The 24,704-nt window shown below is 41.7% G+C and overlaps 2 protein-coding genes across 2 annotated transcripts; one reads left to right on the top strand and one right to left on the bottom strand.

Annotated features, from left to right (window-relative positions):
• Positions 1 to 31: 31 nt before the first annotated feature.
• Positions 32 to 13,093, top strand: mcoln3b (mucolipin TRP cation channel 3b). Its single transcript, XM_029148522.3, has 14 exons — positions 32 to 166; positions 1,209 to 1,402; positions 1,473 to 1,640; positions 1,848 to 2,001; positions 2,080 to 2,155; positions 2,232 to 2,328; positions 10,711 to 10,810; positions 10,968 to 11,080; positions 11,383 to 11,532; positions 11,648 to 11,749; positions 11,972 to 12,094; positions 12,184 to 12,390; positions 12,461 to 12,591; positions 12,667 to 13,093. Exons 1-14 carry the CDS (start codon positions 154 to 156, stop codon positions 12,704 to 12,706), a joined length of 1,668 nt encoding a protein of 555 aa, XP_029004355.1. The 5' UTR covers positions 32 to 153; the 3' UTR covers positions 12,707 to 13,093.
• On the bottom strand, positions 12,718 to 24,246 carry LOC114854268 (G-protein-signaling modulator 2-like). Its single transcript, XM_029148520.3, has 15 exons — positions 24,056 to 24,246; positions 19,000 to 19,221; positions 18,582 to 18,717; positions 18,129 to 18,268; positions 17,721 to 17,844; positions 17,401 to 17,516; positions 17,015 to 17,170; positions 16,499 to 16,607; positions 16,119 to 16,284; positions 15,842 to 15,939; positions 15,501 to 15,686; positions 14,810 to 14,972; positions 14,068 to 14,253; positions 13,880 to 13,989; positions 12,718 to 13,732 (listed from the first exon to the last, which is right to left on the bottom strand). The coding sequence occupies exons 1-15, from the start codon at positions 24,061 to 24,063 to the stop codon at positions 13,565 to 13,567; spliced, it is 2,088 nt and encodes a 695-aa protein (XP_029004353.1). The 5' UTR covers positions 24,064 to 24,246; the 3' UTR covers positions 12,718 to 13,564.
• Between the last annotated feature and the right edge of the window lie 458 nt (positions 24,247 to 24,704).

Raw genomic sequence — 24,704 nt, 5'->3', positions numbered from 1 at the left:
GTCAAATCCCCTGTTGATGAAAAATGTTAAATCGAGGCTATACAGTAAGTTTATTTACTTTAGTCATCCTCCGCACGTTTACACAAATAATCAGGAAGGAACAACCTAGTGTCTATAGTGTGTATACGACAGCGACAGCTGGACGTAATTAGGATGCAGGAGATGGGTAAGTAGCCTATTAGTTAGATTCTAGTGTTTATCTTTTTTTTCTCCACAGGCTTGCATTTACAGAATAGTAAGTATTTAATATACCGCGATGATAAGTGGATTTTTTCAATTTGTTTTTGAGTCGTGAGTGTTATTTCACAGGACAGGCGAATATGCGTAAGTGTAGTGGTTCAGTTCTGCAACAAATCTGAAACAAACATATATATTTGAAATAAACATTTAAACGCGCAAACGTTTAAATGTTTATTAGAGACCTAAATGTGGAGGATATTTGATTTCAGCGGAGCAGCTTGTTGTATTGTTTTTTCTTAATAATGGTATTTGTCAACAAACTAGACAACTACAAAGTATTAGCTCTCATGCCATTGTAATAAAAGTTTATGCAGATATTATATCTTGATTAAAAGTCTATGCGTGCATATTTCACAGGAAGCAGTTCAGCTTCCTCAGCATGTGTTCATATGTGTTCATGAGTGTAGTTGTGGTCATGTGCTGCTGGGTGTGTGACTCCTGTAGAGCAGGAAGCTAGTGGTTTAGTTATTTTTATTTTCCCTCAAGCAATTTTAGGTTAACGCCAGGTCGTCACAGGAACGAGCTTTCTTCCACTGCTACTTGAGTTCAAATCAGTCAACATAAGGAGCTGTCAAGTGTTACAAACTGTGGTAAATGTAGTTTATAGTTTACCTGTGAGGAAGCTAAAGGATCTAAAAAAACATTGGACATGGGAGCATTTGGTTTTTCTTGCCAAAACCATCTGACTCCATCTGTAATCACTACACTCCCACCTTCCAGAAGTGCAGCACAGTTGCTGTACTGATACCGTGACACTGCCGGTTTATGGCTTTGTTATTGCTCCTGCAACCTGAATGCCGGTCATGTTTCACTTCTTATCACCAAAGTGACACAGAAAGAAAGAATACAGAAGTAACAACGGTACAACTGAGAGTGGTGACTTTTGTTTTTTGTCGTTTTTTGATTACAGAGATGTTGGAGTGGCGTTTTTTTTGTGAGTTATGCTTATTTCTTGGACATGTTTTTAGAGATGGAGGTGGTCGCTGATTTGCATGAGGCCAGTGAACCCAGTACCTGTGATCAGCAGCACCCGGTCAATGTGGAGCATCTCAGACGGAAGATCAAATATTTCTTCATGAACCCATGTGAGAAGCGTAGCGCTGGACAAAAACCATGGAAGCTCATATTGCAACTCTTCAAAATTTTCTTTATCACCGCCCAGGTAGGAAAATAACATGATCTGATCTTTCATTGAGCCTCATGTCCTGCCTGACAACAAATGCATGTCTCAGTTGGTGATATTTGGGCTGAGCAACCAGATGGTCGTCACATTCAAGGAAGAGAACCTGATGACATTCAAGCACCTCTTCCTGAAAGACTACGTTGATGGAGACAGGGACACATATGCTGTTTACAGACAGGAAGATGTTTACGATCACATCAGTTACATTGTTGAACAGGTGAGTAAATTCTGAGTTTGTCCTATTATCGTCTGTCTTGCAACAAACACACAAATCTGTAATTTGCTGGAACTAATTTGACTGTTGAATCATGTGACACAAAAGATTTTCTGTTTTGCTTTTGTGCTGCAGTAAATCATTGTTGGAAGTTCATAACTTTACATGACTATATGGCCACGTGATGACTTTTGAGTGCTTTATTTGTAGTATGGACTCCTGCACAACATCACAGTGGGAAATCATGAATATCGGAGAACTGGCGACGCCTACGCGCCGCTGTCACTGTGCCAGGAGTTTTACAGGGAGGCGGCGATCTCTCCTGGAAACGAGACGGTGGTGATCGATGCCCAAATAAAAACTGGCAAGTATTTATTTAATTAGACCATTTTCTGATATGTCACTGCTGGGTTCACACTCTCTCTGTTTGTTTGTGTCACAGAATGTCATGAGGTTTATCCAACGTATCGTCCGTCGCTGCAGAAAGCGATTCCACATTTTGAGCTGCATTTTAAAAGGTTTGTCGTTGCTGTAACAATCTTTTCTGTCTCGGTTGTGTGTGAAATAGTTCCTGTGCCTCCACTTGTCTTCCAGGATGCTCTCTGTCAAGGTTACGTTTGTTCTGAAGGCCATAAATTTACAGACTGTGAAACATCGAGAGCTGCCAGACTGCTACGACTTCACCGTTACTGTATGTAACGCACATCCCATCATTCTACTGCTGACTGAAGGACAAAGTGCCTGTTAGTGTGGTGGAAATTTTCCATAAAGAAGTAGATGAGAGAGAGTTGTCCTTTTGTGCAATTTATTGAAATAATAAAGAAAATAAAAATAATGGGGAAAGCAAATAAAAAGCATGGATGTTGATCGTGCACATCAACAAACCAAAAACCAGCTGGGGAGATCAGTGCACACACCACGAAGGTGTGATGCAAAGAGCCCACGATCCTAAAGTTGCTTCTGCCTTTTAGCTTCTCTGTCCGACAAGGGTGGAATGTCTTTCTAACCCAATCAAATTACATGCACCATCTCCTCCCTGTCGCAGTGTGTGTGAAGATATTTACATTCTCACACCTGCATCGCTGACGTCCAACTATCTGTGAGAAAGGAGCACCAAGTCTCAACAGACAGAGACACAACTCCCCGACCTTGGGTTTGGGAGCTAGAGTTGAGAGTCTATCAGGCAGAGACAACCATTGAACAATCTAGGTGAAATGTCAAATGCATACAGTAAGACAAAACATAAGATATTAATTGCAGAACATAAGTCATAAATCATATAATAACTGCATAGAAGTAAGGAAGACACATAGAAATAAGGAAGAGACAATTTTTCCCATAACACTCCCCCCTTTTGATTACACATTAATCAAACACTAAAATAATAAAATTTTTCAAACATTGCATTTTGTAGTAACAACCCTTACGAATGAAACAGTAAGTGTATTAAGTCAAAATTCAAAAATACACCTTCATATAAAATGCAAGTAACTTAGGGACAAAAGGTTGGGAGCTGTTTTGGTGGGTAGTTAAACAAGAATAACCTCTGTATGAGCATGTGAAGAAAATAAGTCCATAATCATATTTGTACCAGATTATATTTTGTGATCAGATAGCCATCGTCAAAGTCATTACGTGAATTAGAGTTGGGGTTTTTGAACATAGTTCATTGTGTCATTTGATACGAGAGTGTTGCTGAGGTCGCACGCATGATGAGACCTTTAACCAGTGGGATAACGCAAAAACCAAACAAGAGAATCACAGCCATCTCAATTATAAAGGAAACAGCTGTGGACATGAGGACAGATTTCCATTTTCCAGACATTTCGTCTAGCCAATTCCAAGGGAAAGAACCTATACCAGAGTTAGCTGAGATTCTGAAGGCCGTGTAGCGCCTTCGCCACAATACCATTAGAATCAGTGTTATTCAGGATGTAAGTACAACATGCGTCTCCAAACATAACACAAACGCCTCTTTTCTCTGCTAACAACGTGTCTACGGCCATTCAATAGTAATGTAATAAAGACAATTAATGTATGATAGCCATACGTTTCCGGTGGGGTTCTGTTTCATATATTCTTAAGATAGATTTAATGCTTTCGGATCTTTAATTGTACATTTGCGTCTAGAGCGAATAGGAGATTCAGGGATTTAACCAGAATGATGATGCATATTGCCGCTTGTGTTGTCTTTCATCTGTAAATGAAGGATAAAACTAATTGTAGCAGTGAATAAAGTGATTGTGAGCAAATTAAACACCAAGTCAACTTCAGGATATTTAAACTCAGTGTCGTTGTTGTTGTTGTTGTGAAATTTTCTCATTCAAAAGTAGTGTGTAAAGTTACATAGAAACATCATATGATCAAGGCAATAATCAGAGTAACATAAAATGTCTAACACAACAAGGTTACAATTGATGTCTGTAACAATCTGCTTCTTCTTATTGAACAGTAGCGTTAGATTGTTTCCAACCTGTGTGTTGAAGTATTGACAGTTTGTTGGGGTTCTTCAGGTTGTGATCAGCTGATCACAGAGACACTTGGGATTCGTTATCACCGCCAGGTTTCCTCCCAATGTCGTCTGAGTCACTGTCACTCCCGTGATGTGAAGAGTCTACACGTCGTCCAGCGTCGGCAACTCAAGGCTGCTCGTGTGTGTGTTTTCTCAGGAACGTGTGTGTAGATGTATGGTCTGATAGTGTGATTCACCGGCGCAGCTTCAGGCGGCGCTTGGCTCACACCTTTAGCTGAACGGTCAACGCAGCCTCGCCTCAGTGCATGTGTGAGCACAGCGAGGGTCGACCTTCTCAGTTCTTTTCGTCAGTGGTGGTTTCTCGTGTGGTGTAGATATAGATGGAGGGTCGTCTGTCGGATCCGGGACCTTCCTGCAGTGGCTGGAGTGGATCCAAGTCGCTCTTTCTGCGATCTTCACAGCCGTGTTGGTCGTCAGAAGGACCTGGAAGGGACCTTGCCACCGCTTTGAGTTCCAGTGCTTCCTGCGAAGCTCCTTAATGATCACCCAGTCTCCTGGTTGAATGATGTGCAGTGGTTCTGTCGCCTGTTTGGGCAGAGCCGCTTTCACCTGCTTGGAGATTTGGGACAGAACAGAGGATAAGTTCTTACAGTACTGTAGCATTGCGTCTTCGCACATTTCAGTAGGTGGTAAAATCCTAGTCTCGGTCTCAGGGTGGAGTCCCATCATAGGGGTCTACCAAATAGGATCTCATACGGGCTGAGGTTTGTTCTCATCCTTCTCCTCATTCTCATGTATGAGAGCACAATGGGAAGAGCCTGAGTCCACTTGAGACCAGTCTCTGAGCAGCATTTAGCCAGTTTGTTTTTCAAAGTGCCATTCTTTCTCTCTACCGCCCCTCCGCTTTGAGGGTGGTAAGAGCAGTGCTTTCTGATGTCGATGTTCAGAAACTTTCCCACTTCCTCGAGGGCTTGGTTTGCGAAGTGTGAGCCGTTGTCACTGCTGATTTTAGATGGAATTCCCCATCTGGGAATTATTTCTGTCAGCAAGGCTTTGGTAACTGCATGGCTGTTAGCATGTTTAGCTGGGAAGGCCTCCACCCATTTTGACCACATATCAACAATCACTAAACAATACTTTTTACCTCCTGCCGGCGTTAGTTCGATGAAGTCCAGCATTAAATGGTCAAACGCCTGTTCCGGTGGTGGGTGAGCTGCCAGTGGTTTGGCAGTCGTCTTACCTGGGTTGTGTTGGGCGCATGTCATACATGCTTCACAGTATTTTTGCGCATAGATTGAAAATCCCTTAGTGTACCAATGTTTTGTAAGAGCATCTAACATTCCCCCCTTTGATACATGGTCTAATCCATGTGTCAACTTCGCGAAATGAGGGAAAAAGTGTTTAGGCAGGCAAGGTTCGCCGTCGGGCCCATACCAAACGCCATGGCTACTGGTGGCGCCATTCGTCAGCCAGAGCTTGCGTTCCTGTGGGGTAGAGAATGTCTGAAGATCAGGGAGAGCAGAGGGAGGAGAGGGAGGTTGGGTAGAGGTGGAGGATAAGAGGCAGGGAGCAAAGGGAAGGGAATGTCGAGCAGCTGCCTTCGCAGCAGCATCAGCACGTGTGTTTCCAGCAGAGATGGGATCAGTGCCCCCAGTGTGTGCGGGGCACTTACATACAGCAATTGCAGCTGGTAACAGAATTGCGTCGAGCAGATCAGCAACCTTATCATGATGCAAGATAGGTTTGCCATCAGATTTCAAAAACTTTCTGTGTTTCCACAGAGCACCAAAGTCATGTGTGACGCCAAAAGCGTATCTGGAGTCTGTGTAGATAGTAGCAGACTTCCCTTCAGCCAATTTACAGGCTTCGGTCAGTGCGATCAACTCCGCAGCCTGAGCAGAGTAATGTCCTGGCAAAGCGCCAGACTGTAAAACAGTATGAGAGGTGCAGACTGCATATCCAACCTGACAGCGGCCCGAAGCAGGGTCTCTAGAGGCGGAGCCATCAACAAAGAGAACGAGGTCACAGTTAGGAATTGGCACCTCCGACAGATCTGGGCGCGGAGTGCAGACCTGGTTCAACACCGAAACACAGTTGTGAGGCTCGCCATCGTCAGGGCCTGGAAACAAAGTGGCTGGATTAAGCACATTGCACCTTTTGACAGTAATGTTTGGCATTTCCAGTAAGATGGTGTTGTATCTAAGCCATCGGGCTGTAGAAAGATGTGATGTTTTTTTTGTTCCAGAAGGATCAAAGACACGGCATGAGGAACCAGCAGGGTGACACCAGAATAGCCAACAATGTCACGTGATGCCAGCACGGCTTTCTCTGCCGCAGCCACTGCTCGGAGGCATCGGGAGCCCCGCAGCGACTGGGTCAAGCTTAGCAGAGAAATAGGCTACAGGGCGCGGACGTCCTCCGTGATCCTGTAAAAGGACAGAGGTCATACAACCTGATTTCTCATCCACTGTTTGGGTGAAAGGTCGCATAGGGTCAGGTAGACCCAAAGTAGGAGCCGACTGAAGAGCAAGTTTGAGGTCGGTGAACGCCTGTTCAGCCTCAGACGTTCACGTGAGACAAGAAGTGGACGATGAAGATGTCTGCATCAGAACCCTGAGTGGGGCCTCAAAGACAGTAAAGTTAGGACTGAAGGTCCTACAATAAGAACAAAGACCTAGAAAAAACATCAGCTGTTTTTACGTGCACGGTTTAGGCAGGTTTCAAATTGCTTTAACTCTGTTGGGTGAGATGGATTTGCCATCAGCTGTAATTACAATGACCCAGAAAATAACCTTTGTCTGAACAAAGTGTAATTTAGACAGGCTCTCTTTGTGGCCTGTAGCATCCAATGTTTCAGTAGCTTAGTGGTGTCTGCAGTAACACCATCTATGGCTCCTTTAAGAGGGTGTTGTTGTTTACATGGTCTGTGGTCAGATTTAGGTGTGATGACCACTGGTTCACATCCTCTGATTGAACCTACATCATGTCTGTGTGTGAGCCACAGGGAAGCAGGGCTTCCTGTAAGGCTGAGTGTTGGGTCAGAGCGTCCTCTGAAAAATGAAAATAAAAACAAAAGCATGTAGTGTGTCATTAGAATGTGGAGGTACCAAGTTCACTGTTTGCTGCACATAACAGGCAGAATAAAAAGAAGTTTTCTAAAAGTATGCAAAGTAGGTGAATACGTCACATGGGGTCAGAAGTCGTTCACCAGTCTCTACCCCGTTGACATCTGTTCACGAAAGGACCCACGTCCTGCATCTGTCTCCATCATGTTTTCACAGAGGGACGTGTGGAGCTGTAGAATAAACATCAAAAACCTTTTTTGTTCGTTAGTAAAAGAAATCGCAAGCGCAGACCTGTGTTCATCCCAAAAGAGGGAAGTTGAGGTCAGTTTGAGTGTGTGTGTGTGAAATCATAAACAAGCTGTGAAGCAGCCTGTGTGAGGGCCTCAGTTACAGCCCCCCCTCAGCAGCCAATGATAGGAGCACAGCTGAGCTGAAGTTAACACCAACAAAAGAGGGATTATTTAGAATGTCTGTAGATGTAACCTGCACTCCGTCTGGAGTGGAAATCAATCAAATACCTAAACTACACATCAGATGTCTTCCTAAAAATTTAACTGGGCATAAGTTTAAAAGCAAAAATGAATGTTAAGGTGTCTTGCTGTCAGATGTTGCACATGACAGTGAAAGAATAAGTTTTTCTTTAATAATCTGGTACGTACAGTAATTATTATTACTTCTCTCTAATAGTCGTCTTCCCTTTAATAGTCATTAATAGTCTGTTTCAGTCAGTTTGAGTCTTCCTATGGTCTGGTTTTGTTTTCTACAGTCTTCTAGTCTGGCCAGACAAACCTATATTGTGCACAAGTATTTTTAGAAACATGAAGGATTTTATTACTGAATTTGTTGCAAGTTAAAATAGTTTAAACCCATCAGACTGTAAAGTCATGCAGCAGTTGTCATTTAGCTGTTTGTCATATTTTTAAAATCACTCTGTGGGATTTTTTTTTTTGAGCAAAAAGCGATTCTTCATTGCAAGCAGATAAGCATGAACATGAATTTGAGCGTGTATCAGCTGTAAGCGTGTTTCTTCATTGCGTGTATGAATGTGTGTGTTTGTGTTTGCGGTACCGTCTTGTACGTCACGTGAAAAGGAACCGTCACCTTCCTCCTTCCCCAACCATCAGTCTGATGTGAGCGCCAGCGGGTGAAGCCTTTCAATGGGACAGTTGTTTCTCGATGACAGACCTTTCCTGGATCCTCAGATGCAGCTCTTTTGGGCCGATCACGTCTGAAGCCTCTCCTGTTGTTTCAACCAGTGTCTGTGTCAGAGCACGTCTTCTCTGCTGTTGCTCTGTCCTTGTTTTCCTTTGCTGATTGTCATAAGCAGGTGTCTGTGTCAGACACACACGCGTGTATGACACTTTCACGGCTTCAGAAGCTTCAGACACAGTCCTTTCATGCTGGTGTAGGGCTTGTAGTAGCTGGTTCATCTGATGAGCCCAGAACGTGATGGCTGCAGACGTTGTGGGAGTCGCTGAGGCCTTCATGCTGTGGTCTGTGTCCTCCAGCTGCTGTGGTGTCAGAGCTTCCACCCTGTTCTGGTTGTTGGTCGGCGCTTCTTCTCCTTCGGTTCTTCTCCTGATGGTGGGAAAGGAGTCCAGATCCGGATTTACCCTCATCGCGCTCAGTTCTGCATTAGAATAGAGAGCAGAAACAATGGGAGCATTTGCTCTTGACATGATATGTGTGTGTGTGGTATGTGTGTGTGGTGTGTGTGTGTGGTGTGTGTGGTGTGTGTGTGTGGCAGAGTGCAAACAATTCTTCCCCAGAGTTGTTATCTCCTTTTTTTTCTGTTACTCTCATCTCTCTTTTGTTTCTTTTAGGGCTTTAGTTTTGATAGTTTTGCTTTTTCAGATCTTTTCTTTTGTATCTAACTTTTCTTTTAAAGGTGCATATGTCTTTTACACTAAGTGATTCTCCTTTTGAACCCATAACCAGTTTCCCACTCATGGAAACATGAAACGCACTAATAACCATATTTACTTTTTACTTTTAATTACCTTTACTTTTGTAATGCTGCAGTCTGGTGGTGGAGACTTAGATCGCCCCGAACCCATCTTTCAGAGTCCAGCGGTTTTCTGCCTTAGATTTTTATGTGTTCCGGCCGGAACCTTTTTTCGAAATTTCTCTTCCACGGACGTCTCCGTAGAAAGGGAACCGCTCAGATCAGCGACAGGGTTCTCGGAAGTGGTCCCTCACCGTCAGGCCCCTCTAAGACCCGGGTCCCTCGTATCTCAAAACCACTTCCCCCTGCAAACGCGCTCCGTCTTACAGAAGCCGTCTTTTATTTCCTTGTCCACACCCTTTGGACTGCGCTCAGATCTGCACACTGGTCTGTATCCTCAGTACAGACAAAACAAGCTCGGTCCCACGAGCCAACCCTTAGCAACCACCGTCTCGACCACCAGGGCAGACTTTGACCTAATTAATTTTTTACCCGAATACCTGAAACCAATTTCAAACCCGTTTTCTTTTTTTTTCAACCAATTGAAATGTTTCAGCTAAATTAAAAATAAAAGTTCCAATCTTTTTGTTTTTTCCCGAATCAAAAGGAATCTCTCTCACCGAGCCGAGCCAAATTAGGATTTGAGTTTGAATCTGAGTTCGTGGATCTCGTCAGAGGCGATCCAGACGGGTGAGCAGTCCTCCCAGCTCTGAATGTCTGTAGAGGTTTGGAGGCTGAGCGACCCTAGTCCTCAGGACTATCGTCCCTGGTCACACCGTCCAGACGACCTGCCGCGGGATCCTGCCGACAACGCCAATTTCTGTGGTGGAAATTTTCCATAAAGAAGTAGATGAGAGAGAGTTGTCCTTTTGTGCAATTTATTGAAATAATAAAGAAAATAAAAATAATGGGGAAAGCAAATAAAAAGCATGGATGTTGATCGTGCACATCAACAAACCAAAAACCAGCTGGGGAGATCAGTGCACACACCACGAAGGTGTGATGCAAAGAGCCCACGATCCTAAAGTTGCTTCTGCCTTTTAGCTTCTCTGTCCGACAAGGGTGGAATGTCTTTCTAACCCAATCAAATTACATGCACCATCTCCTCCCTGTCGCAGTGTGTGTGAAGATATTTACATTCTCACACCTGCATCGCTGACGTCCAACTATCTGTGAGAAAGGAGCACCAAGTCTCAACAGACAGAGACACAACTCCCCGACCTTGGGTTTGGGAGCTAGAGTTGAGAGTCTATCAGGCAGAGACAACCATTGAACAATCTAGGTGAAATGTCAAATGCATACAGTAAGACAAAACATAAGATATTAATTGCAGAACATAAGTCATAAATCATATAATAACTGCATAGAAGTAAGGAAGACACATAGAAATAAGGAAGAGACAATTTTTCCCATAACAGTTAGAAGCTTAATTTAATGATAACGGTTAATTAAGGACAATGAGCAAACATCCCCTGCTATTTAGCCAATTAAAGTGTAGCTCGAGGGCCTGGCAGTATGAATGTTGGGCAGCGTGATCATTGATGATGCCTTTACCTTTCCTGAAATGTGTTTTTCTGGTTAATGCTGTAGATCACATACAACAACCAAGTTCACAGCGGCAGGATAAAGATCGACCTGGAAAATGATGTTGACATCAATGAATGCAGAGAATGGAAAGTAACTGGAGCATGTAAGCCCGCTGCCTTGTTTACCAGAGTGGAGATGAATCACCTGTATTGCTTTAAGGCTGTAAATGACTTGCAGGATTCATTACAGCCATTTTCAAAGCCTGAGACTTGTATCAGGCCTTTTTCAACAGGGGTAACTTTATTTTCTCTGCTCCCCAGCTTATATTGGCATATATTGGACTGTGATGTTTGACAGTCTCATCATCGTGGCGTGCATCACCTCCTTCGTGCTCTGCATGCGCTCGGTGATCAGCGGAATCCGGCTGCAGATTGTAAGTAACTGAAATGCGGGAAGCTCTTCTGCTCCCCCACGTAGTAATTATGTCTGTGGCAGGAAACGGGTTTCCTGCACATCCGTGTCCACAGAACTGAAATGGCTCAGCGACATTAAGTTGTCTTCAGTGAAAGACCGGCATTATCCTGTAGGATACTGTACCTTGGTAACTTTAGAACTCGTCACAAAAAGAAGCTGGCTAGAGGCTCTAAAGCACGATGCTCCCTCCACTGTACTGTAGCTCAGAACTGGGCTGATTTTTCAGATTGCTTCTTTTATTTTTACTTCTGTTTTGAACAGGAGTACACACACTACTGCGAAGCCTCCTGCAGTAAGGAAGTTCCTGCATCAGACCGGCTGGAGTTTGTCAACGGTTGGTACATGCTAATCATACTCAGTGACACATTAACCATCATTGGCTCCATCCTGAAGATCGGCATCCAAACTAAGGTACTGGAAGGGCCCAGGCTAATCATTGTCATTCACTTCACTGCGATTACAAAGCACCCGTGTGCACATTGAACTATTTAGTCCCTGTTTAACACATATTACCTGTTTGTATTAGATGTTAACAACCTATGACGTGTGCAGCATCTTCCTTGGGACTGGGACCATGTTTCTTTGGATCGGGGTTCTCCGCTACATGGGCTTCTTTAGGAAGTATAATGTAAGACGATCATGTGTGTCTGCGGCTTGAGACTGTTTTTGTGGAGCGATATACAGATTTGAAGAAAAGCTAGAAGCTGTAGCATTTCCTTTGTATTTGATCAGTACAGTTAGAAGTGCAGCTAGCTTGGAGTTTTACTGCTATGAGAACTCACTCACTCGTGATTTTCATATGCTGGACAGCTTTCTGATTCATTACAATATATTCTGTGTCTGTTTTCAGATTCTCATCGTCACACTGAGGGCAGCTTTCCCGAACGTTATCCGTTTCCTCTGCTGCGCTGGAATCATTTATCTGAGTTACTGCTTTTGTGGCTGGATAGTCCTTGGTCCATATCATGAGAAGGTAAGTATGGTACTGTAAATAACAAGTGTGCTGGATTGAACTGAGTCATAAGTTTATTTAACACAGTTCTGTTACTCCTGTTGTTTTAGTTCCGTACCTTGAACACGGTGTCAGAGTGTTTGTTCTCCTTGGTCAATGGAGACGACATGTTTCCCACCTTTAAAGACATGAAGCAGAAAAGCAGCCTGGTGTGGATCTTCAGCAGAATTTACCTCTATTCCTTTGTCTCACTCTTCATATACATGGTACTAAGCCTATTCATCACCATCATCACAGACACCTACGAAACAATTAAGGTAAAATATGACTGAATATTACTGGTGATTTTCATCTGTACAATGAATAATGTCTAATTTTTTTATCTAGAAACAACAGGACAGCGGATTACCAACATCAGAGCTGCAAAAATTCTATTTAGAGTGTAAGGACCTCCCTAACTCTTGGGCGTACAGACCTGACAGGAACAGCAGCTGTTTCTTAAACTGCTGTGTCAGCAGGTAGGTCTGATCCACTCGATGCTACTGAACAAGTGTCACTAACGTGCATCCAAGTTAAGTCAGTATCTCTTTCAGGTGCAGGGATAATCAGACGACGGTGACTTCAGAGTCATAAAAGGAGAAGACTTAAGTTATCCTCAGGAAGGATTTAGAAAGAAGGACGTTTTCTTTAAAACATCTCCAGATTTTATATTATTTAGAATAGAAAGTGTATACATTTGACTTTACATGTAAAACTATAGTGTTTATGCTTGTCACCTGTGAGGACCATGTCTTATATTAGAGACAATGAACTACAGTACAAGTTAAAGCTTTTATTTCTCCACACCAGGAGAATATAATATAATCATTTTCAAACCTCAATAGTAAAATCTTGTAAAAAGGTGTAACAGTCCATTTATGAAGCAAAAAAAAAAATAAATCTTCCTTCAGAGTTTTTGTGTTTTATCCATTGATGAGATTTAGTTCAAGGAGTCTGGGATAAATCCAGACACAAATGCCCCAGTCAAATATTTAAAGTTATATATTAGCAAAACAAGTCATGTGGTGTTCCAGTTTACTTAATTTAGAACCTGTAATATGAGACTTGAATGTTTGTCCATCTCTTTGCCCCATAAGTTTGCATGTTCAAGCAATAACTAAAACTCAGCTCAGATAGGCGAACGCCACTGATATTGAGGTCTCTGATAAAAATAGGCAGCAGGGGGCACTACAACAAGTGTAGCGTACCCTGAGACTCAGGCAACAAGCTGAATACAATGAATACAATTCTTTATGTCTTCAGAAGGTACAGTCACTGTCCGGCTTTGAGACGTCAGTTCCTTATAGCATCTTTTGTATTTATGGCTGCCTCACAATAATCACGCATATGGCAGGAATCCAAGATCATGTGGCCTAAAAAGATCCCTTTAAGGGACAGGAAACCTCTGTTAGTTTATTTGGTGCCAAAATGACCAAATGATGTTCTGCATAGTCAGTCTGGTTTGGTTTGAGCAGCTCCACTTGGCATCAACACTCGCTGCTCCTCCATCCTGTTGGATTGGGAACGCAAAATGAGACTTAAAAAATCTTCATCTGGAACGGTTGGTCCCTTTGTTGTTAAGGATGGAGCAGCACATCTCTGGTCATTAAGTCTGGAGCCCTAAACAATGTGGGAAATACAATTTATTTTACACTTTGTTTATTTTTGAATAAATAAGCACTGATATACTATCAATGCAGAAAATCCTTTGGATGGCAGGATTTACAGTAATTTGGCATGATGAAATATACCAACTATTTCTCTCACCTGGCACTTAACTAGCATGTCAAAGAAGACCTCATCCCCCTCTGGCTGCTCAGCGCTTGCTTCGAGGCGCTTGTATAGGGAGGGTGTGTGATGTGTATCTGCACTGGGGGCTGGGGTGAAAAAAAGCATTAGTTAACATGTGAGCAATCACAATGGAGAAGAGAATTAAACTTGTTTTATGTCATCACCTTTTGTGGGAACTTGATCGGGGCTGGAGGTGGAGGGTGTATGAAGCGGGTTGGAGGTGCTGAGACGTAAGCCAGGAAAATGGTTCAGGCTGACTCGTTGGTCGTCCAGGCGACGGGCCTGGGAGCTGGCCAGCAGCTCCAGGAAATGACCATGATCCTGGGATGGTACTTCGCACTCCACAAGGGCTAGAAACACGTATGATTATTGAGTTTACCATGTCTGTCTTTTAACTTCACACACAGAAAAGGAAATCAATCGTTGTATAGACTTGGACATTTCCAGTTAAAAATAAGCTTTTATCAGTCATGCAGGATTTGACAACTTGAAACTTCTATCCAGGCGTAAACCGATAGATAGAGTATGAAGGAGGTCTGCGGCACCTGCTGTGATAAGTGAATGATGAAACAAGGTGTTTAAATAAAAAGCTCACATGTCTGATTTTGACAGATACCAACGACGCAGGATTAATCACAACATTTAACATGTACAGGACAACTGTGTGGACATGCTGCATTCACACCATGAGTAGTAAAAGATGCCATTGGTGCCACTAGTACTATTGGAAAATGATTTATAATCCCACCATATTGTCAGGGATGATGAATAACTGCCTTATTGTGCATGAAAGAAGGACAAAAACCTCATTTAAGTACAATTTCTTTTTAAAATTTCCACCAATTTTCAAAAGTTAAAAAGAATGGTACAGCTTTTGGTGTGAATGCAAACAAGGGGCTGACTCACATTTCTTTTCAGCTACAGGTGGGGTTGAGGAGGGAGAGGATTTGTCAGGGACATGGCTATGACCATGCTGTAGGGAGCACCTTTGGTCGTCCATCCTACTGCCTTGGAAACGAGACAGGAGGTCGAAAAAGTTGTCCTCTCCTACAGTGTCCTGTGGTACAGTCTGAAGTATAAAAAAAGTATTAGAAAAAGAGAAAGGTCAAAAGGTCAATATGTGTAATGTATATAATCAAGACCTGAGTTTCTTTCCTGTACCCAGACCACCGCTTCATACAGTAGATTTAATCTTTGGTGTAAATTGTTTTGCTCAACACTTTTCCTGAAGCTGTGGTTCATTTTGTTGGCTGGCCCTCTGAAGTGCTTTCCCTCCGGCCCCTCTAAGCTACGACTAAAACAGAGCACCAGCCAGTTCTGATGGTTCCAGAGGCTACACAAGCAAACACCAGCTTAAATTTACATACTGTAGTTTACTCAACTGTCAGCTTCTGAAATCCAGACATGTTTATTTAGTCTTGAATATCAGTTGAGCCTGAACAACCTGCGAGACCACTCTTTAAAACACACAAAAGAAAGCTGTGGGGAAAAGGACGACTGAAAAGTGTTGTACCTATGTTTTAGGGGTTTCAGGATGCATCGCCTGTTATTGGCTTTTGAGTTTTGATGAGGAATGAGGACAATTAACTGTAAATACCTTAGAAGACACTGGGCTATCCAACCCAGCAGTTGGGAGCTCTGTGTGGTTTTCATGCTGATCTTTAAGAGAGGACTTGTTGTTCTTCTGCTTTTTGCTTTTTAGCCGATGGAAGAGGAACAGCTTAGTAGAAGCTTTGATTGTGTTGTTCTTAGAAGACTCAGGGAATACATCCCCTCCCCAGTCCTAAAGATGAATGCAGACTGGTCACCTGAATATCAGGGCTAATTCAAGTTTTGTAAATTGAAGGAGCAACATTTACTGGGTTTATTTCATTTACTGAGAGGAGTGAGAGACCAACAAACCCACACACTGCACCCTTTAAATGTGTGTAAACTTACTGGATGTGCTGAAGATTCTTCAGGTTGATTTTTTTCAGGATTCTTACTCGGTTCTAGTTTTTCTGCACTGCTTTTCCATCTTAATGTAGTCTTGACTCCTGCATGAAGATTTTTTAATTTGGCTAAATTTAAAATGACAAACTATAACAACAAAGAGCTTTTTAAAAGCACATATTTCAACTGCCTGTGTGTAAAAATATTTCAATACAAATGCACTAAATAAATTCATACGTCCAACTGCATTTGCTAAAAATTCTTCCTGTGGTATCGACTTTACCTGAGAAATTGGTATAACCCTGGTAGGTCCCTGGCAGAGGTGAGCTATTAGTGTTTGTGTTGCGAAAGATGTTAGGGTAGATGTTGGAGTTGGATTTCAGGCCCACCACCAGTCGTAGGTCTGACAAGTTCATTCTGGCTGTGACCTCGCCACTTTTGTCTCCAGTCTGCATCGTTGCCAAAAAAAAAAGTAATGAAGAGAAAGTAAGAAAGAAATGTGAGTATGACACTTCACACATTCTTCATAAATTAATACATATAAAATCTCAACATCAATAGACCCAACTATTGTCATGCTCTATGCAACCAGTAGGTGGTGGTGTTGCGCGAGAGCAGCCACTGATTGGACTCTGAGGAGAAGGGTAAACAGTAAACAGTCACCTCTTTGGCAATTTCCAAATGTCTCTCAGCAAAGTACATGGCTTGCTCATGATTCCCCAGGGCAGTATGGGCATTTCCTAGACTCCAGTATGCTCTTCCTTCACCAACCCTGTAGTAATACAGAGGAAAAACAGGCTGAGCAACTTCAGTTGAGATTGTGCAAGACTATGTGGGGCATTCATCACCCTTGACTTGACAGACTTTAACGTGTTGCCATGCCAAAGATTTGGTATGGAACGATGCAGACAAACACTTCCAAGTTGGAGCTTATTTTACAGTTTATGTCTGAACACAAGCATTTTCACAATTTTCTAATTACAATTGCATCTGCAACTGGTGATTGTTGCTTGTATTGTATCCTGTAAATGATCTTGAACACTCCAATGATGAACACTCACTTCAGCTTGGAGTGTTGGTACTAACACCATTACATTTTAGCTTGTGATTTGTTCAGTGACCACCCACATGAACTGCAAAGACAGTTTAGAAGGAAAGCTGTCAACAAATGGCTGATACCGGTCATTGAGGTCCTGAGCGATGACCAGATGTTTGAGGTGATAATCAATGGCTCTCTCATAGTCCTGCAGAAGTGTGTAGGTGTTACCAAGACTGTAACAGGCTTGGGCTTCCACTGCTCTGTCCTTCAAAAGTCTGGCCAGCTGCAGAGTCCTCCTGTGGGGAGAAATGGAAAAATGTTTAGTGTGGGTGTAAGAGGATGATTATCACCTACTCCCTATCCCTTTCATTGCCATTTGAATGACTTAAGTATTAAGAAAATGCATTAAAACCACTAATAATAATTCACTGACAACAGTTAGAAAAATGTTTCACAACTTCTTGATGAGCATCACAAAAATCCCAATCTCAGCCACCCCTGGTAAAGGGACATAAAGTTTACTCACTTGTAATGACCAGCTGCCACGTCAAACTGGCTGAGGAATATGTGAGCATTGCCAAGATTACAGTGTGCCCTCCTCTCAGCGGACTTATCCCCAAACTCTTTAGCAATGAGAAGACGCTGCCAAACAGTAGGGTGCAGAGTAATGTCAGGTCAGGATTAACAGGAAATATCTTGAGATAATTGGGGTAGGGAACACAGCCTTCACCCAAAACAAGTTTAGGGTAAGAAATATTTCTTGCATGTTGGGTATCTGCATATACTGTGGCAGAGCTTTTAAATATTAGGACAGTTTGCGCATGACTGTACTGGACTTTCTCCTACCTTATCATGAGCAGCTACTGCGGGTTCAAAGTCACCCAGCAAGTAGTAAGTGTTACCAAGGTTGCCATAGGTCCGACCCTGGGCTGCCCGATCTCCTAAATCCTTCACCAGACACAGGTTTGCTCTAGAAAGGGTTTTTATAATAGCAATTTAATAGAGGTCAAATAGAACCTTACTGTGGTATTACTATAAATATTACATCACCAACCAGTTTATTTAGCACATTTTGTCTTCTTATGTTTAGCACCTTATAAAACACACATACATCAGTGAGTTAAACCTGTAAACCTTCAGCTAAGGATCAGACACTATAGTCAGATATCCATTTGTGTAATTTCCAAGGTATTTCAAATTAAAAGAGAACAGGACTGATAGTTACTGCACAGGTAACCATTGATACCAACTTACTCATAGTACTGAGCAGCTTTCCTCAAGGCTATCCTGGCATCCTCAGGGAACTCTCCTGGCTCTGCTCCAGTCCAGCAGATGCTCTTGCCCTTGGCATGGTAAACATTCCCGAAATTATACAGTGCCCGAGCCTGCCCAACCTACAGCACGCACACAAGATTTTCAGAAGGAGGAAATCACAGTCACCACATTTGTAATTACACACTTAAAATACCCTGACACCAGACTTGCTTGTTTGCATGAAAGCTGGCTAACAATTATAGATTACGGTACACCGACGCTCTGCAGTCAGCGTGCCAAGCCGAGCTGTTCTGTGGTAACAGATCATGTTATGTGGCATGACTTTAAACTAATTTGGAACCAACAATTCTAATCGAACTAAATGGGGCGTTTTTTGAATGAATCTAAAAGAATAAAAACATATACGCAAGATAATAAACTAATCTGACCCACCTTATCATATATAGCTCTTGTAATATCCAAATGTCTCTGGCAACAAACCACAGCTTCATCATAGCGTCCTAAAAGTTTTAATGTGTTCCCAAGATTGCCACTGGCTTTGGCCTCACCCAGTTCATCTCCGATTGTTCTGAAAATTAAAATAAATAAATAAATTTATTAATTAAAAAAATATATTAGTAGATTATTAAGTATCAGCATAAAAACCCAAGAGGCAAATAAGAGATTTATAGCTGTAGTGTGGTCTTGGTAAGTCTGGTAATGTAATGTGATGGGGAACATTTAAGTATGTGGTCAGAACATATTGGTAGAGAGATTAGTGTTGAATCGGGTAAATATTAACACCAGTAAGGTGCAGAAGATGCTCTAAGGTCACCCAGTCGATTAATACTAATGCTTTGTAAGTAATTACCTGGTAAGGGTCAGGTCATGTCGATGGTACTCCAGGGCTTTGTTATACTCCTGAAGGTGGAAATAGGCATTTCCCAGCTGGCTGTAGATGGCACTGAGGATCTGGAGATCCTCTGTTCCAACTTGAATGGCGGACTCAAGGAAAGAGACACCAGCATGATAGTCACCAGCCTTACAGAGACGCTCGCCTTCCAGAGCCAAGTCCAAACATGATGCTTCCATCCTGCAGGGAAAAGTAATACATGTGAAGAATGGCAATAAACAAATATATAAATCAGAATTCCAATTGAAATCACAGACTGAATTTGACCAATGCATTGTAAACAAACACTGAAATTCTATAACAAGTCTATTTCCTTTTTTACAGTTAGTAGGAAAACACTATCACCGAACCAGTGTATCAAAGAGTGTTCTTGTATATTAAACCACTTAAACAAAGACTCTTGATAAGGATTGCATTGCTTCTTTCAAGATAAATTCTCACAACAGAAACATACACATGGAAAATGCCTATCAGAGTGTGATCCAGACACTGGGATACCAGACACATGAACTATAAATCTAAAACAGGATGGAGCATTTCCTTTCTGTTGTGAGCAGTGAGGCCAAAAAGCTCTAAAATTACCCTGGAATGAAAATATGTGCCTCACATTTAACCGTGAACGCAAAGTAAACTCAGATGTGTCTGTGGTAAGAACTCCAACTTTATAACCGCCACACCCTCGCTGCAAAAAAGAATTATGCTTTTTTGACACCATAAACCAAAAGAGAATAAAAGATTACACCAGAGTGTTCATAGGATTACATAATGAAAATCCAGCTATGCATGGATGCACAGGATTAACTTTCTTAGGGCTGTGTCACAAAACCAGACATCAAAGAACTTACGGCATCTGACACTGAATGCTGCATTGTTTTATGCTGCCCATCTCTAGATAAAATAAAAAGATATTGGAAACAAATGACTATACTAGCACACACTGAAGTGTGTTTGTCATTTAGAATACGAGAACCCAATGAGGAGCAATTGGTAGATAGCAGTCTACTGCTGCTTCCAGCTGGAAATGAGTCACTTTTGATGAACTGTAGTGGTTTAATAAGATAACCTAAAATATTAAATTTTTATATTATCCAAACTGAGGAAAAATAAAAATTTTATTTCTATATTTAATCTGCGTTTCATTGTCAACCATCAACAAAGAGAACTTCCTCAGTCTTTCTTTCTAAACCTTCACCAGTGCTACTTAAATGTTGGGATTAAGGTCCTTTTTAGTTAAACATAACCTATATTCTCTGGACAGCAGGTCCAATAGGGTTGCTATCTTTCTAGTTCTGCAGAACTATTCATTAGCTTCAGTCAAGGTACTCACAACATACCTGTTGCCTCTTCCCATTCTGATGCACTCAAGGCAGTTTGACACGACAGACATTTCAAGATTCTCAATTACTTCCTGGAGCAAACAAAGCTCTTTCAGCACAACGCCCTTCTTTTCCTTCACGTGCAAACACATAACGTGTGCAGCCACTACAAACCACAAAAACACAAAAATAGAAGAAGGCACAGTTCCCTTGGATATCCAACCGTCTCTCACAGCATTGCGCTAACTTGTGGGAACAGCAAAACAAAGGATTTAATCCGCTCAGTGTTAACATCGACCTCAGTGGTCAGATGCCAGCGTGATGCGTTTTATTTCAGTGAGGACAGATTAGCAGCAGGTTATCAAACACGAATGATTGAAACAAGCAGTTTGCTCTGCTGTCATGTTTACCTCATTGTTGTATTTCTCTATCACTTAGTCATTTGTAACGTGCAAGTCTAAGCCACCTGATGGTGTCTGTCACTTTCAATTAGGCCAGATCTCTGTGGTAATTATAGCCACTTTAAGTGGCTCTAGTAAACCCTAAGGCTATTTGTGCAACACTCCATGAAATAAGCATTTAGCAACAGGAAGTCAAGATGGACAGATACTTTGTCATATCAATAATACTGGAGTACCTAGAAAATGCTTAAAAGTTCAGACAATTTACTGATGAGTTATAAAATGGTACTATGCTATTTTTGGCATATGATTCATATGATATGAGCATCATAAATATCTCATTTTTATAAGACCGTCTATGGATTCATAGATTTACATAATTCTTGGGTCAACTCCAACGTTGACAGCAGAACGATGAAAACTAAAAAAAACAAAAAAAAAACACATCACACCACCTCTAAAGTGCTTTGTAACTATGACAGAAAACAAGACAAATGGTGGAAAAAAGCATCCTCAGCACACATGGAAGTGGTTCAAGCCTTTTAAAAATTGGATAATTATATTTGAGTGCGTTTTCTCAGACAATCTCAGACAAAGTTTCAAATTGTCCTAAGTGCAGCTTTTCCATCCAAACATTGTAAAAACAAATATATACAGCTATCTCCCATTTAGAAAATAGATTTCCATTACTGCATAAGAATATGTGGCCACCTGTTAATGCGTGAAATTTACACAAGGAAAGCGACTGTTGGTACAATGACCTAACTAGGCTTGTATGCAATACATACCATACATCAGCTAATAGGTTTTAACAGAGACAGTGGATCATCCCTGTCAACACAGTGGACCAACATGAAATATAGACAATTCCATGTGCAAAACTCTTTTAGAAACCAAACTGCCATGCATGAATTCTATTAAACAATGACACTCACTTGTTATGTGTTAGGGATGATGTAGCTGTTCGGCAGTTCACTAAAAATATTCAAATATTTTAGTAATTACACTGATTATGTGATTAGCATTATAAAACACATTTAAATAAGAGCTGAAACAAATTTAAGAAATGTTTTTAAGAATTTTTTTTAATTATACTGTAGTAAAGTTTTATATTTCTGGTATCCTCAGGTTAGAAAGGTCCACAAGCATTTCGGGGTAAAGGAGCAGTATGTGACTTTTTAATAAGTTAATAAACTTTGTCCAAAACATAGACAGTATTCAGTAGGATATCGACTTACATCCATTCCAAAAATGCCAAGTACTCACAACCAGACGAAAACTTTAGGCTGTGTGCCAAGAAAACACACCCAGTACTGTTAAACCGCACAGGGAAGACCTACAGTATACCGTCTGTGCCAAAACCCCACAAGAGGTTACAACAGAAACCTGAGATTTAACAGACCATGCAACCGTTTATCCACTCTCAACACTTACGATTATTGTCTTCTGTACACAGGCTTAAGGTGAGCTGCTACTTCACAATAAAAGTCATCTCAAGGCACTTACAAAGTACAGTTGAGGATCTTACACCACTAAAGGGAAATACTGGCACATTTATTTACCATTCCAATGTTTAAACTCATCAGGTTTTCACCTCACTGTTAGTTGCACTATGTAACAGCTCAACAAGACAGTAAAGCACAATGGAGATGTGAGTATTTAAAAAAAAGAAGATTTGCATTTTCACCTTTGGTTTATGTGTATAAATCTAAATGCTTGAGCGTCACAAAACTATCTTTTCTGGCTCTTCGTAGTGTAGACCTGGTGAGTTGCACTTTTGCGAAATATACTGGAGTAATTATGTGTCATTCACAATTTCTCTAAGCCCTGAATTAACATAGCAATTAACATAGCAATAACAGAGCTGTGACCAAAACAAGGGAGTGCGTTTCAGCTTGCCTGAAAAGTCTGAGCTGCAGAAGAGGGAGCTCTGTTTCCCTTTAACACGACGGCAGTAAGTGGCACAGTAGGAATGTGCTAAGTTCACAAAAATGAGAGAACAAGTGTGTAGGTTCTTACAGTCACTGTCGAACTTTAAGTACTGTTACTTGGTTTTTACAAAAAAAGAAAATATACCTTAATGGGAACTAGGGTCATAAAAGAACAAGTAATAAACAGCTCTATGCACAGACAAACATACTTAGTCATATGTGGCTGCTCAACCATAAGCATTCCAATATGAATATGCCCAACCAGTCCCTCTCCAATTAAACGATGCTCTCTAAAGTGATAACCATCTTCTCCTTTGAAGTGCGCTCACGAGAAGCCATCATTAGAGACTTAGCCCAAACCCTGCATGGGAAAAGAGCCTCACAAGCAGTTTTAACTAAGCTGCAACGCCATCCCTGTGGTGTCCTGTAATTATTGCCCTCGTAGTAGAGTGTGCTCCAACAAGTAAAGTGAGTAATACCAATCTGAAATCACCTCGCGTGAGGATTTAGACACACAAAGTTCACTGTAATGATACCATTTAAAAACTAACTTAGACATAGATATTGGTCAGAATATGTCTCAATTCATCTGAGGTACCTAAACAAAAAAACAACCTCTCTGGAATATTCCTCTGTCTTGCTTTATCTGATCTTTTTTTAGGCTTTAGTTTCTATTTTACTCGATTTAAAGTCTCTTCTGTGTTTGTTTGTTTGTTTGTAAACTTTAACTGATGTTAACCTTCACTTAAAGTTAACTTAAGTTAAAGGCATGCCAACTGGAAAAAAGAAGCATTAATCCAGTTGACTCAACCTTCAGATAACTTAACCTAGATGAATGTCCAGTTAAAGTTATGTTTACTTACTGTATGGTTTTCGTGTCCAGGACCCCGTTAGTAGTGAAAAATAGGGAAACTTGAGTTGTGTTTTATCAAGTCATCATTCAGACACTGTGACACAATCGACAGAGTGATGCTGCTGTTCGGGAAATAACGTTAGTGTCCCACACAGCTGGAAGTGACTCATTAGATCACAAACATGCCGTCACATGCTCGTCTATGCGACTAAGCGACAGATAATTAAGCCAGACTTTACTGTTAAAGACGCCGTCGAAACAAGACAAAACGGTTCTACACAGAGCAAACTAGGCGCGTTTAGCTAGCGAGTTAGCCAGCTAGCTAACGAACGATAACAGGTAACACAGGAGCGCGAGCCCGAAACTTTTCCAGCAATCACTGCACCTACCTCAAACCCCGAAGTACAGTACGCGACAACGTCACAAACCGGGCTCCATCTGGAGGAGCTGAGTTCACTAACTCTCCCTAAGTTGTGTTTCCAGACAGCTGTGCAGAGTTCATCGACTACTCACTCGTCCATCCGTCAAAGGTTGACTCGGGCTGGAGCCACTCCTCGGCTCGCGCTGAACGTCTTCACTCCAGTTGGGATTGAACCGCTGCTGCCTTCACGAGTCTTCGGAAATGTTGACGCCCCTACGTGCACGCGTGTGACTGAAACAGAAAGAAAACAAAACATTTTAAGGGAGCTTTAAAGGAGACGTTTGAGGGGCGGAGTAACGTTGCGGGCTCCCACCTTTGGACTAAAGTCTTGCTTCACATCATTATGTGGTGAGCAAGTTGATTTAATTCAGCAGCAGCGATTTTGCTGCCGTCACGTGAAAGCGTCTCCCGCCCCCTGGCGTATGGACGAGTCGCCACAGGAACCTCTGCAGAAATTCCTAACGAAAATCAAAGCAAGCGCATTAGCATCATTTTAATGCTGCAGATTCACACACCTCTCACATATCACCCAAAATAAACTAAATCAAAATGTACTTATTCTACACTATATGTGAGCTGTGCAGTAGTAAGCAGTTTCTTTTCTAACAGGAGTATTTTTAAGGCACTCATCTTTCATATCATCGGTCTTCTCTGTTCTCAGAGGAACCTCACTGTTCTAAATGAAGACATATTGCTGTGGGGTTTTCTGGGTCCTAGACGTGGTTCATCTCTGGATTTATC

Source organism: Betta splendens, chromosome 4 (genome assembly GCF_900634795.4).
Source record: "Betta splendens chromosome 4, fBetSpl5.4, whole genome shotgun sequence".
In the NCBI taxonomy this organism is placed as follows: Eukaryota; Metazoa; Chordata; class Actinopteri; order Anabantiformes; family Osphronemidae; genus Betta; species Betta splendens.
This window is presented reverse-complemented; position numbering and strand designations above follow the sequence as displayed.